General features: G+C 39.3%; 1 protein-coding gene across 1 annotated transcript; it reads left to right on the top strand.

The window, feature by feature from the left end:
• The first annotated feature begins 4,713 nt into the window (after positions 1–4,713).
• Positions 4,714–12,286, top strand: lpl (lipoprotein lipase). The gene is made up of 10 exons (XM_035653444.1): positions 4,714–4,972; positions 5,916–6,121; positions 6,674–6,853; positions 7,493–7,604; positions 8,270–8,512; positions 9,044–9,286; positions 10,019–10,139; positions 10,372–10,554; positions 10,645–10,752; positions 10,882–12,286. Exons 1-10 carry the CDS (start codon positions 4,861–4,863, stop codon positions 10,931–10,933), a joined length of 1,560 nt encoding a protein of 519 aa, XP_035509337.1. The 5' UTR covers positions 4,714–4,860; the 3' UTR covers positions 10,934–12,286.
• Positions 12,287–13,977: the final 1,691 nt, after the last annotated feature.

The following is a 13,977-nucleotide window of genomic DNA, read 5'->3' as shown; positions in this document are numbered from 1 at the left end:
ACACATTCTTCCTTCTTGTCAAAACATGGTGTCTACATTACCTACATTGCCTTATCCAACTGAAAAATATTCTCATGCTATGTAACAGCGCTGTCTTGGTGTTTGGCATCTGTACATGCGCTTTGGTTTAATTTATCTATGATATACATCTACATATATTTATACATGTGTTGAACATGATATGTAATAATGATGATCAGCATCTCTCAAAAAGTAAAAATGGCCTAACAGCGAGACCACAGAAGTGATTTAATCTGTTAAAACTGTTCAGACTCATGCATGTCCAGTAGAATAAAAATAATGGTTAGTTTGGAATTTCTGCACACACACACACACATCATTAGTCTATAATCTACGATCTCCTCAATTCCACTTTTTGTACTTTTTTACTTTTTCCCCCCCAGGAGGATTATTGTAGATTATTTTCTTCCTCTGACGTTCTGTGTTTGTTGTCTTGCTTGTTCACATACTGGAAAGTGAGGGCTGATGGGTTCATAAAAGGGGCACACACAGTTTACAGTTTACAGTGGATACAAACAAGAGACACTCTCGGTGTATGTTAGATATAAACAAATGTCCTATGCATGTACACACAAACACGCGAGCAATTCATGCGTCGTTAATTTTCTCGTTAAACTGCCTGCATCAGTGTATAACACGACATCTTCATGTCACCCTTGAATAGAGGAATAAAATACTGCCGTCCTCACAAACACACGTCTCCTCATCAAGCCTCTCTGCGGCTCTTTTATGACCTTACTGTGTCTTTAGTAGGAGACTCGTAAAAGACTGCACTCCCACTGAGGAGCCTTTCTTTCTTTCTTTCTTTCTTGTCTAGCAATTCTTTCCCCTCATCTAATTGATTTCTGAGTGGGCAATTAAAGCTAAAATCCACTCTGATGTTGGTTTATTAGAGCTTTCTCTTTACGTCACTGAGTAAAATGTGATTTAAGCCTTATGATTTAGTGAAACCATGATTTATAAGTTGTGTGTTTTTTTTGTCTTGACATTACTGAGTCTCCAGCTGGCTTCAAGGTCTCACCAGGAATTCCTCAAGGTCTTATGTCCTGATGTGTCTGGACAGTGATGGCAATGAAAGAAAGTGGAAACATTCTGATAAAGAAGAACACAATGTGATGAGTGTCAGTGAAGTCATGAAAAACAATGAGAGGATGGCCTTGCACCCGCAATAACTCAAGCAATAGAGTTTAAAGAAGAGCGACGAAGTTGCAAGTGTGGCTCCAGATCAAAATCACCGAAAGTCACCAGATCACACTCAGTAAACATGAAATTACACCTCCTGTGTGCTGGCTCTGGACAAAACACCCACTTTAGTGTGGAAGCCACATACTGTACACACATGGTGCAACCATTCTGAAGCATAGGGGCCCCCTGCTACAAATTCACTTGCAAATATTTATGCTGCATCGTCCTCTGAAACCCAATTCCCGCTTTCCTTTTTCCTAGAATCAGCCTTCTGAGGGACTCATCAGAATGAACGTTTAAGTTGAGGATTTCACCATTCGGGGTCTGTGTGTGAGAGTGTATTTGCATGGCTGCTCAAACACATGTTTACAAGGTTTACGTCTAACTTTCAGAGATTTCGTGCAAGGCTGATGGACTGCACGTTGTTATTATTGTAACTACACCTGCGTAGACTACACCTGTAAACACATGTTAACACTGAAGGCAAAGAGAAAAGGAAAAAGAAGACGTATAAGGAAACAGATTGCTTGTATTTATAACTCATTTAAATATTTGCAATCAGCAGATACATGAGGTAGTCTGCGTGGGTTAAAACTGCTCTGGTAGAATGGATATCATCTTTCAGCAGTGCAAACAGAGGAATGTGAAACAAATGTGCAGCCTGTTAGGTTTGCTGAAGAAAAAGCAACAACAGGAAAGTGAAGGAATTCCTCCCCAGCAGGAAATCTATGTTCTCTTTGTAGTGATCTTTTAATTTCCGCAAGGGGTCAGACTAATTGAAGATCAAACGCACTGAATGACATTATATCAAATCTGTATACAGACCAAACTGCCACAAGCAGACTGTTATTATATACCTGTCATTCTTCCTCTCTCCCTCTCTTTATCTCTCTACTTTCCTTCTTCCTCTTTTTGCTGATAAAAGTCCTCCTACTCCTAAACTTGTTTTCCATGAAACTAAACATAATTTCGGTGATTCTGCCTGGGTGTGTCTCATACAGGATATGACATTCTGCACTGTCGTTTATCCCTGCAAGTCTCTCTTGGGGTCAGATACAGTAGCGGCAGTGAATGTGGAGATGGAGACTGAGATCACAGGTTGGGGGGGGGGTAGGCGTTGCTCTTCTCTCTAATCACTGGGTTGGGCCTGTAGGTCTGGCCATAAGCATCACCTTCCCAACAAGCACACATAAAAACACACCTAAACATACAAAGACATACATATACTTGAACATGTGAGAAAAAAGAAGTAGCGACTATATTTGGAGAAGGCAAATATAGAGCAGCAGCTGATTACTGAGCAACAGTTAACGGTTCAATCGTGCAGAAAATGTTGGTCCTTCATGAAGGTAAATGAATCAGTTTCTTCTATTTTTTTGTATTCAACCAAACTAAATGTTGTGTTTGGAGTCCTGGAGACTCTGGATCCTCTTTAACAGCTCAAAAACACAGAGATTCCCTAATTTTATGAGAATTACTTGGAAACATGATGAAAATGTCACTTTACTTCTGTTTGGAGTCTCAGAGACTCCAGCTGTAGAACTGGTTTAACCTGTTTATTGTATTTAATTCTCTATCTCTGTGATCGGTGCACTTTTTACACAGCGCCTCCCAAATCCAAAATAAGACAGAGGTCAAACAGGTCTCTCTCAGGTCAAACACACTGTACATATATTTGTCTTTTGGCAAACAATATGAATATTTATTAGTTTTTTTCCTCGTCCATATAACATATAAAATTAAATAAATATTAATTATTTGGTGTAATAACATGTAACAATGTATTTTGTGACCTTCATCAAATGTAGAAGTTTGGTTTGTGGCAAAGTACATTTTCTACATTTTGGGATTTATATGCTCAGAATAAGATTTTGTCTTGATTTTGACCCCAAACAATGGAAAGCTAACCCTAACCCTATGCGTGTGAACAACACAAGGGTTAAATATCTTAAATTTGTTCCTCTACACGGTTGAAGCTATACCACCTGTCTATGTAGTAAATTCTTCCGAGGGGGAGACCTCTTTCAGACGCAAAAAAAACAACTTAAGTGTGTCTGTGGCCCCATTTTTTTCAAGGAAACAATGTGGACACGCTCCACGTGTGATTTTTTAACTCCAAATGCCATTTAGTTTAGTTTTTAGAAGAATAATATTTCTGCATATTAAATGACATAGTGGGAGGACATCTGACACAGAACAGGTTCTCTGAAAGACGAACGTATATCACGGTTAAAAACATAGAATCTTCATCCTTTAATATCAAACATTCTGTGGTATTAGGGTGCTGACTTCATGCTGTACAACAATATTTTGATGGAAAAGTATCCAGGCTATAGGTTAGTCTGTTTTTATTGCCATATTGTTTTAGTTTGGAGAGATAACAGAGGTGTAAAATATTCTCATGCAGGTGTTTTGGCATTAAAATCATCATAAAACTCAGACACGTGTTCAGACGCATTTCTCTCATGCCTGTTTTCATCATACATGTGTCTTTGATTTCTTTGGAGCTTTTCTGGTGCCCCCGAGTGCCACAAAAGGGGTCTAACTGCCACCATAAAGTACGCAGTGTCTTAACATCTTGTTTTCATTTCACATGATATGAGACTGGAATGTACTTTTCTTTACTTATTTTATTTTAAATGTTTTAAGCTTCCTTTTTGCATGTAATCAGAGGGCATGGGGCAATACATTGTGGTTTGTCTGTTTTTAAAGTTGGAGATCCACCAATGGGAGAGGGGCCTTTTTTAACACACCCACACTGAAGAAGGTCTGTCAAAGATGATCACATCTGACTTGGCTAAGAAAAGCATCAGCAGCCTCTGACAGGGCTTTTCAGGCCACAAGCACTGGCTCAATTAACTAATTTATCATGAGATTTGAATCGGATTTAATAAACATCATGTGGGTGATTAAAATAACATATAAATATAAATGAGATATATACAAATATGAAAATGAGAAACTGAATAAATGAGTGGAAAGATATCTGGAATTGGAGAAAACTGGGTTTGAAAATGACAAAGTTCATTCACTGTAACCTATAAACTGGACAACCACACTGATCAACCGACTGTTATTAATGTGTTTTAATGATCTTATTGGTTATGTTTCATATATAAGTCTCCCTTGTGAGCAGTGTAGATACTGAGTGGATTGCCTGGTGAAATAAAGTAAATTCACGTTGAATTGCAAGTTACAGAACAAATAACACAAATACATGTTTGTCTTTGCAGCAGCTTAAAATGAGCCATAACATTTAAACTTAAAGTCTGAGACAACTTTCCGGTAATTTATTGAAAATCTAACCACCTAATCGACATCTAATAACTAACTCTAATAACACCGTTTGAGTCCTGAGCGCTGCAGTGGGTCAGCAGATTATGAATGATTTCCCTGCAGTGATTCAGAACAGGGACAAAGTTTAAACCCCTCCCACAAAACCTCCAGCCAATCATGTTTGAATATTTAAATGAGCCACCCATAAAGATAACTTGGAGCGGTATCTGTGACAGACCATAAGAAACTTTACTCCTAAACCGCAACTCCACACCACCTTCTGACTTAAAGCACGCGACTGGATATACAACTGATCTCCCGACATTCAGAGAACTTTTTTTAATTCAGGATACTTTTAGAAAAAAACTTCTCAATAATATGGGAAAAGAAAATATCAGTTTTTTGACAGTTTGGATAATTTTGGGAAAAATCTTTGCAACTTTTTCTTCTGACCCTGAACCGACCACCAGCAGCAGCAGCACTGTGTTTGGTAAGACCGACCTATCAGTGATATATGATTATAATATATTGCCTGTCAGGGTATTATTTGTGTGATTGACCAGCAGCTATAATGAAGTAAACATGTGCAGGAAGCAGGTTAATTAATGCGCGCTGTTCCGTGTTGACCGGGAGTAACCCCGTGAAACGCTTTCACAGTTCAGGTCTGCAACACATTTCCTACCATTCATGTGTATGTGTGCAGGACTGCTGCTGCAGGCCTTTTGTCTGAAGAGAAGACAATGTTAAAAGCAAAAATCAGAGTATTTTCAATGAAAATACCAGCACATTGTTTTCGAAGTTATAGTTGATACACATACTAATATTTGTTGTTTAATTAGAAATACATGACATCCTTTTTTAATGACATTTCTCCACTTAAAACCATGTAGCCTTAATTGATTAAAAAAATACTATTTAGCTTACAAAACTGGACAAAAACAAATTGATTTATCATGATTTTATAATTTTTTTAATCAATGTAACTAAAGTAAATCTCTTAAGGAAATCTAAACGCTTAATTAACAATATTTGGAGGTTCAATTAATTTTATGCTGGTAGAAATGCAGTGGAGACAAAAGGGGGCGACACTGCCCTGCTCTATTCCTCTCCTTGCTGACGGAGTCACACTGGTGAGATTAGTGGTCACTTAATATAATTGAGAAGAGCAGCAGGGTTTTATAATTTGCATGAAAATGTTTATTGTATGCTGAATTCATTGTGTTCATTTTGTCAAAATGTGTTAATCTATGCATTATATATATTATTTATCTATATTGTGTTTATAAAGCAGTGGTTTATATGGCTGTCTCTTGTATGGATACATAGAGCTGGAAGGTGTGATAATAATGTTATAAATGTACCTTTTTCCTGCTCTGAATCCCTGATTGTGCCTGCACTCCTCTACATTTCTCTTTGTGTGTGTTTTGTTACAGTAAACACCACAGTCACTGCTACTCCGCTGCCGACCACTGCTGAATGGATCACAGACTACACTGACATTGTGTCCAAGTTCTCCCTGCGCACATCGGAGATCCCAGATGATGACATGTGCTACATTGTGGCCGGCAGGCCAGAGACCATCAAAGAGTGTGAATTCAACTCGGCAACTCAGACCTTCATTGTAATACATGGCTGGACGGTATGTCAGACTGAATGTATTTCAAAAGTCATATCACAATCATAGCAGCCTCTATTGGTGTATCCTATGGGTCCCTCCTTTGTTAGTTAAGTATCTATCTGTGTAATGTGCACAGTTCTTTGAATGCACTGCAGGCTGAGATACTGATGTGGTGAATTACACCTAAAATATCAGTCGAAATAATGCTATAAAATGTTGTAAGAACATAATGTCTTGCCAGTACAATGTTAAGTCTCCCCCCCACCAACCTGATCTTAAATGTTGAGCCAAGTCCAAACTTATAAGCACCCCTATAGTCCTGTGAGATGAATACAACAATAAATAACACATTTCAGAGCAGACAGGCTGAGAAAAGTGAGTTGGCTCAGTCCAACAGTGCATGCATGTCCCCCTATAATGTGATTTAAAGCCAGTCATGCAAAAAGATTTGAACCTGATGACACCTTGGCATCTCTTCAGGACGCAGAATGAGGGCTAAGGGCCAGAATAAATCACGCCATACTGCAGCTGACAAATGTGCGTGACCATGTTTGTGCGTGTGTGTTACTGTAGGTAACAGGGATGTTCGAGAGCTGGGTGCCCAAGCTGGTGTCTGCCCTCTATGAGCGTGAGCCCAGTGCCAACGTGATCGTGGTGGACTGGCTGACCCGCGCCAACCAGCACTACCCGACATCTGCAGCCTACACCAAACTTGTTGGCCGCGATGTCGCCAAGTTTGTTACCTGGTTACAAGTGAGTGTTTTCATTGAACAGTATCAAAGCTGGTTGACAGCTGGCTAACAGCTGGATCGTGTTTTCCACAATGTCTTTATTACCAAGTGGACTTGAACTACTGCTTTTGGATGTCCAAATTATCACTGCACTCTACGTAAATCTGCCAGCAAAGAAATTAGAGCAGCTGGTGAATCTGTGGCAAATGTGTAAGCAATGATGTAATATTCATGTACCTAGCGTTGCTGCGGCGGATATGTTGTCCAACTGGTTATGATTTTAAACTCCCTGTAAAGGCAGTTTATGGCCGTGTCTGTGGCTCACAGCAGCCACTCATTAAAAAGGCTCAGTTTTTTGTCGAGTGTTGCCTTTGTTTGAGTGACAAACAAGGGGTGTTGGCATGAATAATGCTTTCATTGGTTTGTCCTTTGTTTACGTGACTTCCAGTTGCAAAGTTTTGGCAAAGCATAAAATTACACAAATGAATCCTTTACTTGGATTACATCCCAGACTCTATTGAGACTTGAACCAAAAGCCACAGTGCTTTGCCAGGTACAGCCTGCTATTAGTTTTAATCTCTCTAGCAAGTTTGCAGGATTCACTTTAAACTGTTTTTAAAGCATGTCAACATGTTCTTCTCATTCACCCCCTCCTTTTCAGAACGAGCTGCAGTTGCCCTGGGAGAGGGTTCATCTGCTGGGTTACAGTCTGGGAGCACATGTGGCTGGAGTTGCGGGAGACCTCACTGACCATAAAATCAGCAGGATCACAGGTGAGAACAATAACTTAACCATCTGCTTACATTACAGACAGATAAACAGCCCAAGCACAGATCTAATTAATTGGAAAATGGGTCATTCTCACCTTCAGTTCTGATTGGTTGGTTGAAGTAGATAAACCTGCACCGTTTTGCATACATTCATGAACAAATAGACATCATTTTTGGCTCTAAGTGCAAATTCTCTTTAGTTATGATTGATTGTAATAGAAGATTCATACCTCATACCACATGACCATGTGCAATTTGTTTTAACATTTTAGGCCTGCTAATAAAAACAACACAGCACACCAATGAAAAATTATCCTTTGGCCATTACATTCCAGGCCCGTATTGTATGTGTGCTTGTAGCCAGTTAGAGAGTCCAATCCCCCTTTTTGTCACTATGAAGTTTATCCAGCTTTGAAATTTCTCTGACCTGCTTAGAATAATGGTATTTTTACTGTGATCTGAGGCTGGAGCCCATTAAGAGCCCACAATCGCTGCTTCACATTGTTCTGAGCTTCAGCAGTTCTGCAGAGCTGCAGATGGAGGAAATAGGCTGTATGAAACACATACTCAAATGTACAGTTTTATAGGTTGTTATTTTCTGATTTTATGCATGTCTTTATCAACACACATCTGACTTCGCCTTTGCCTAACTGTGCTTTTTTCCCCAGGTCTGGATCCTGCCGGTCCCACCTTCGAGCACGCAGACAACCAGAACACCTTGTCCCGAGATGACGCCCAGTTTGTGGACGTCCTGCACACCAACACCAGGGGCTCCCCAGACCGCAGCATCGGCATCCAGAGACCTGTAGGCCACATTGACATTTACCCCAATGGAGGCACTTTCCAGCCGGGCTGCGATATCCAGAATACATTGCTGGGGATTGCATTAGAAGGCATCAAGGGACTCCAAAGTACGTACTCCAAAAAAATGTTTGTTCCTAGCTGCTTTCGGTTAGGTTTCAGTTTATATACTGTAAGTTATGTGGTTTGTAAGGACTCACTGACATTGGCAGTAAGGTAATACCTGCATGTTGGCATGCATCCGCCCTTATTGAGAGACTCCAGCTGCTCAGACCTGGTGGTACCAATCTTCTCCACCTCCTCTGTTTGACACACTGCACCATAAACACACATTAAAGCGAAAGAGTTTGCAACAGCACTGTTGTAAATCATCAAGATGAGTTTGTGCAAGTGTACATGGTGTCAAACAGACACTTTGAATCTATAAAAGCTCTCAGGGCTACAATTAAAATGTTTGCCTCCAGTGATGACAGACACCCCTCTGTTCGGTTTTGTGTGGAGATGAAAGTCGTGCTTGATGTTTTGCTGATGAGGAATGCCATCGGGGTCAGCATGAGGAAAACATTTTCTCTGCTGCATGACGTCATGTGAGAAAAGAAACAGATTGTTTTTACAGCTCCTGTACTCTGTGTGCACTGCAGATATGGACCAGCTCGTCAAATGTTCCCACGAGCGCTCTATCCACCTGTTCATCGACTCTTTGCTGAACACCCAGCAGCAGAGCATGGCCTACCGCTGCAACTCCAAAGACGCCTTCAACAAAGGTCTGTGCCTCAGCTGCAGAAAGAATCGCTGCAACACGCTTGGCTATAACATCAACAAGGTCCGCATGACCCGCAGCACCAAGATGTACCTCAAGACCCGTGACATGATGCCTTACAAAGGTAAGCATGAAGAAGAGGCGTTTGTAGATTTTGTGTTCTGTGCACTGCAAGAAAACCGAAGAAATACAAACTACTGCAGAAAAGTCTGGTGGGTTTATGTACTTTACTGAGGATTAGTGAAAGTTGAGTTAATTCATGCACATGCCTTAATTAGAGTAATCCTCATTGTATGAGCTACTGTTGTTAATGTACTTAATGTGGATGTGGCTGCTTGGAGCTGAATAATAGTAAAGTCGGTACAAAAAAACTATAATAAATTTTCAGGGAAACTATTAACACTTAATGTAAGCAGACATGTACAACAAGTGGCAAGTATTCAGAAGGTCACATGAAGAAGAGGTCATGGGTATTTTAGTTGCTCTGGGTATGCTAAGGTAATGCGACACCACTGCATGTGAAGCAATGGAAAGGTTTATTTAAGAATTACAGTTTGGCACAAGTCAGCAGTATTTTTTGTTGGACAGTTTGTTAAGGGTTTTCTAAGGTGTGCTGAAATATTGAGTTATATACTGTAGTGGTGTATTTTTATGAAGCTGTGTGAATGAAAACACCAGGATTTAGCACAAATCTCTCAGTGTTTAAATGCAGCACTGTGACAGTCACATGAAGACAAAAAGATCAAGGTTACATAAAGGGCTTTTCCAGTATTAAACTTTAAGTAGTGGTATGAGAGTATTGTGGAGAGTGTGTCTGAGCTAGCCCTCAGTAAACTGTCTGTTTCTTCTCTCCTAGTTTTCCACTATCAAGTTAAGGTGCATATCTTCAGTAAAGACAGCCTGAGCTTCACGGAGCAGCCAATGAAGATTTCTCTGTATGGAACGCACGGAGAGAAGGAAGACATTCCCTTTGTTCTGTACGTATATTAAACAGTACAATCCATCATGTGAAAACCAAACATGTGCATGTGAAAGTCACAAGAAAAGGTAGACAGATGGTCAGCAACAGCGTTTCCAACCATCCTGACTCTAAATAAAGACCATAAAGGAACATACGTCGCACACATACCATGGATGCCTTTATTGATTCCATGTAGAGGACAGTCCAATCTGAGCAGCTAACCTTTGACACTGGCTTTCACCCTGCAGGCCGGACCTGAACGGTAACACCACTTTGTCCTTCCTCATCACCACCGATGTGGACATTGGAGAGCTGATGTTTGTGAAGCTGCGCTGGGAGAAGGACACAATCATCAGCTGGTCAGACTGGTGGGGAAGCAGCAAGTTCCACATCCGGAAACTGCGCATCAAGTCTGGAGAGACCCAGTCCAAGTAAGTTCTTAGTAACCACCAAAACACATGATTATCAAGATGTGTACGTACAGATGGGGGATTTTAAAATATTTTCCTGTGTGATTCCAGGGTGATCTTCAGCGCAAAGGAAGGCGAGTTTGCCTACCTCGTCAGGGGAGGAGAAGATGCAGTCTTTGTGAAGTCAAAAGAAGACAACCTGAGCCGTAAAGAGAAATTGTAAGTTGAGGAGAATAATTATACACTTGAGTAGCTAAATTTTTATTGGAAGTATGCTGCTTAAAATAGAATTATACTATGTTCAGAAGAAGAAGCCTCTTGTTCACTTTTGTTTTTTCTTCTTTCCAGGATGCACAAGCTGAAAATGAAGGGCAGCCTTTTTGGGCAGAACGACGCTTGAAGTTGCCTTTGAACACGCACACATCCACCCATCATGCATCTGTAGATACATAGCCAAAGATAGACAGCACCCAGCACAACACTGGGAACGCCTTTGCAAGTAACTCAATATATACCGAATGCTGCGTTTTTTTTCTTCTAATTTCCCTCCTCTTGTGCCTCATGACTTAAACTCCCAGTGCAACCAACACAACAACCTCATCCACAGTGCTGGAAATGAGTCTGCTCACAAGCTCTCTTCTGTCTTTGCAAATTCTGCTGCTGAAAAATGTTACAGGTCTCTTTGTGATGATGTGCTCACATTTGACAAAATGCTAAGCTTTTGCTGCATATCTTTGTAATCATTTGTTTATGCTTTTGAAGCCTTATACTATATATATATATATATATTATACTATACTGTTTATACTGATTCTGATGTATTTTGAACTGGTGTGTATTTTTTGCCTATGTGAACTTGGATTATTGTAAATGTAGAAATGATTCATAGTGATAGGCATAATTTAGGCACATGCTTCTGTTTTTGTTTGTTTTTTTATGTACAAAATGATCATATTGTCCCTAAAGTTTGTCTTTACCTAACCACTAATTGCCTACAATCAACAGGGACCAAAGAAGTATTTACTATCTACTGAAGAGATAATCACAGCGGTCTTTGTACATTAAATCAGTATTTTCTTTTTTTTTTAAAATATGAGTCGTGTTAATATCTGATCTCTTGAAGCCTTGCTTGTTCTTTGATTGTGTTTTGGTTATTGTGTCACTGGTCACTTTAAAAAGGCTCTCTGTCCCTTGCAGCCATTTAGATGTGAAGGTCATTAAGATTGCGGTCCAACAGGGATATGCATTTTTTAATTGAAGTATTTTTTTAAATGAAATTTGAATTGAGGTTACTTGTTACAGTAATAGCTAGGTGCTCCTAATTACTTAATGAATGGGTCAACAGTGTCTCACCTGCAACAGTTTACCTCATTGACTAAGCTCAGTCTACAAGGTGCCCTTATTTTGAAAGGTCAAACATGAAAATGAATATGCAAGCCTTGGTGATTTGTGATGGACTGACCTACATGATAGCCATAATACATCTCAAGAATACGTCATATTGTATTTATTGAATGTACATTTATATATTTGTATATTAAGCTGTAATATATTTTGGCAGGCTTCCATTGTCCTCTGTATTTTTATAGATGAAGCATTTTGTGATTTTATGCACAAGGCTTTGGAAAGAACGATCAAATTGGTCTTCATTCCAGCTGTTCAGTGCATTTACTTTTATGTACTGAAATGCAGTGCACTGTATAAATAAAGAGCCCAGGATGGTTTAATAAAAGATAAATCACATATTTCAATATTCCTGACTGCTCAAGTTGCTTTTAGTTAATAATTAAATCATCAAAAAGATTGTGGATTCGCTATTTCATGGATGAGAAACACTGACTTAAACAAATACAGCCAAGAACTTCCACATACATCTGTGTCCGATATTGGCGCTATCGAATATATAAGTCCTTGATTCAGGCTGACAAAGAGGTAAATCTTCTACCAAAGGGAAATATGAGGAAATGAAACACATTAACACGGAAAATGTACACATATTAAACTAAACTCTGTATGATACCAGTAATCAAACATTTCATTGTATGTTTGCAAAGTCAGTCCACCTAAATCAGTGCCTATGCAAACACTGCATCGTGGCCCCTTATGTCTTGAACTAATCACAGTTCAGTGTTTGCAGTGTTAAAAGGTTAATTGTATTTGCACCATTATAACTGAAAGTCTGTCTTTGTAAAGAGACTTTAATAGTTATAAAGTTAATTTTCTCTGAAATGGCGTTTGCAGTATTTCAGACAAACACCACATATTCAGTCACATATAACAAAGCACAGCTTGACACCAACATCCAGAGGTGAAAGTGTCCTGTGGACGTTTTATTTTTAGCGGTCACATTTTCATGTTTCAGAACACAATGTACAAAATGTAGAAACATATTGAATCCATTTCTCCTTCCAAAGCTTGTTTTTTAAATGCGTCTTTCACATTCTCTACTTACATTTGGTCTGTTGTCTTTTGTGAATTTGTATTTAAAATATGGCCATTGTTTGATTTCCTCTTGATCTGTCCCTGGGTGTCAAACCGACTGAAGAAACAGATCAGTTTTTATTTTAATCAATACAGCTGCCTAACAGCTCACGTTTCACTGAAGATAGTCTATTTTCTCTATGAACAGTTGTGTATTGTGCTCTGAGCCTTGGGAGAGTGCTGGGAGACCACTTCATACTGTGCCTACATGCATCCTGTTCAGACACTTATGGGGCTCCATACCAACCAGTAAAGGGAAGGTGCTCCTTACAACATTGCTCTGCAGTGCCACTAGTGGTGAAAAGCCCCACAGAGTGTCTTTAAGTATGTTGTTCTACTGCATGGCTGAACTACCTCTCCCTTCTGGCTTATAACCATGTTAACAGTTATGCTCGTTGAACACAAAGGTCATTGTGGATCAGCCAACATCTGAAGCCACTTAAAGTCCACATCCAACATATTTTAATAGTACAGGATTATAGCTGGTTAAAGCCAGCTTTGCTAAAAATTCAAAACATATTACATAATGCTGAAACAATCCACTGTATGACTGAGAAAAAATCTCTGTTTCATCGCGTTTGTGGATTAGTTTCTCTGAAAATGATTCCCACTCGACTGTATAGAGGCAAGAAAGGCATTGAGCAATTGTTTGGATCTGGACAAAGTTAATGAAGTGGAAAAATTGGATGAAGAGCAACTAAAAATGCTTCCCTTTTTATTTTATATTATTCTAGCTGGTTGACACTTTAAGGACCCCTCAGCTGACAGCTGTTTTAAAATTTAAAATTGATCAGATCCTGAAGTGATAAAATAAATAATGATGCATAACCACAGCTTTCCTCTAATCATCAAAGTTGGCTCACATTTAACTCTGAAAGATCTCAATAACTGAACAATTGTGTCTCACAAATGAGAGTTAAATAATAAATTAGTTACAGCTTACACAACATTACAGAACAGATA

The sequence above is a fragment of the Morone saxatilis genome, unplaced genomic scaffold (genome assembly GCF_004916995.1).
Source record: "Morone saxatilis isolate NCDOM2014 unplaced genomic scaffold, NCSU_SB_2.0 Contig12, whole genome shotgun sequence".
NCBI classification, from domain to species: domain Eukaryota; kingdom Metazoa; phylum Chordata; class Actinopteri; family Moronidae; genus Morone; species Morone saxatilis.
This window is presented reverse-complemented; position numbering and strand designations above follow the sequence as displayed.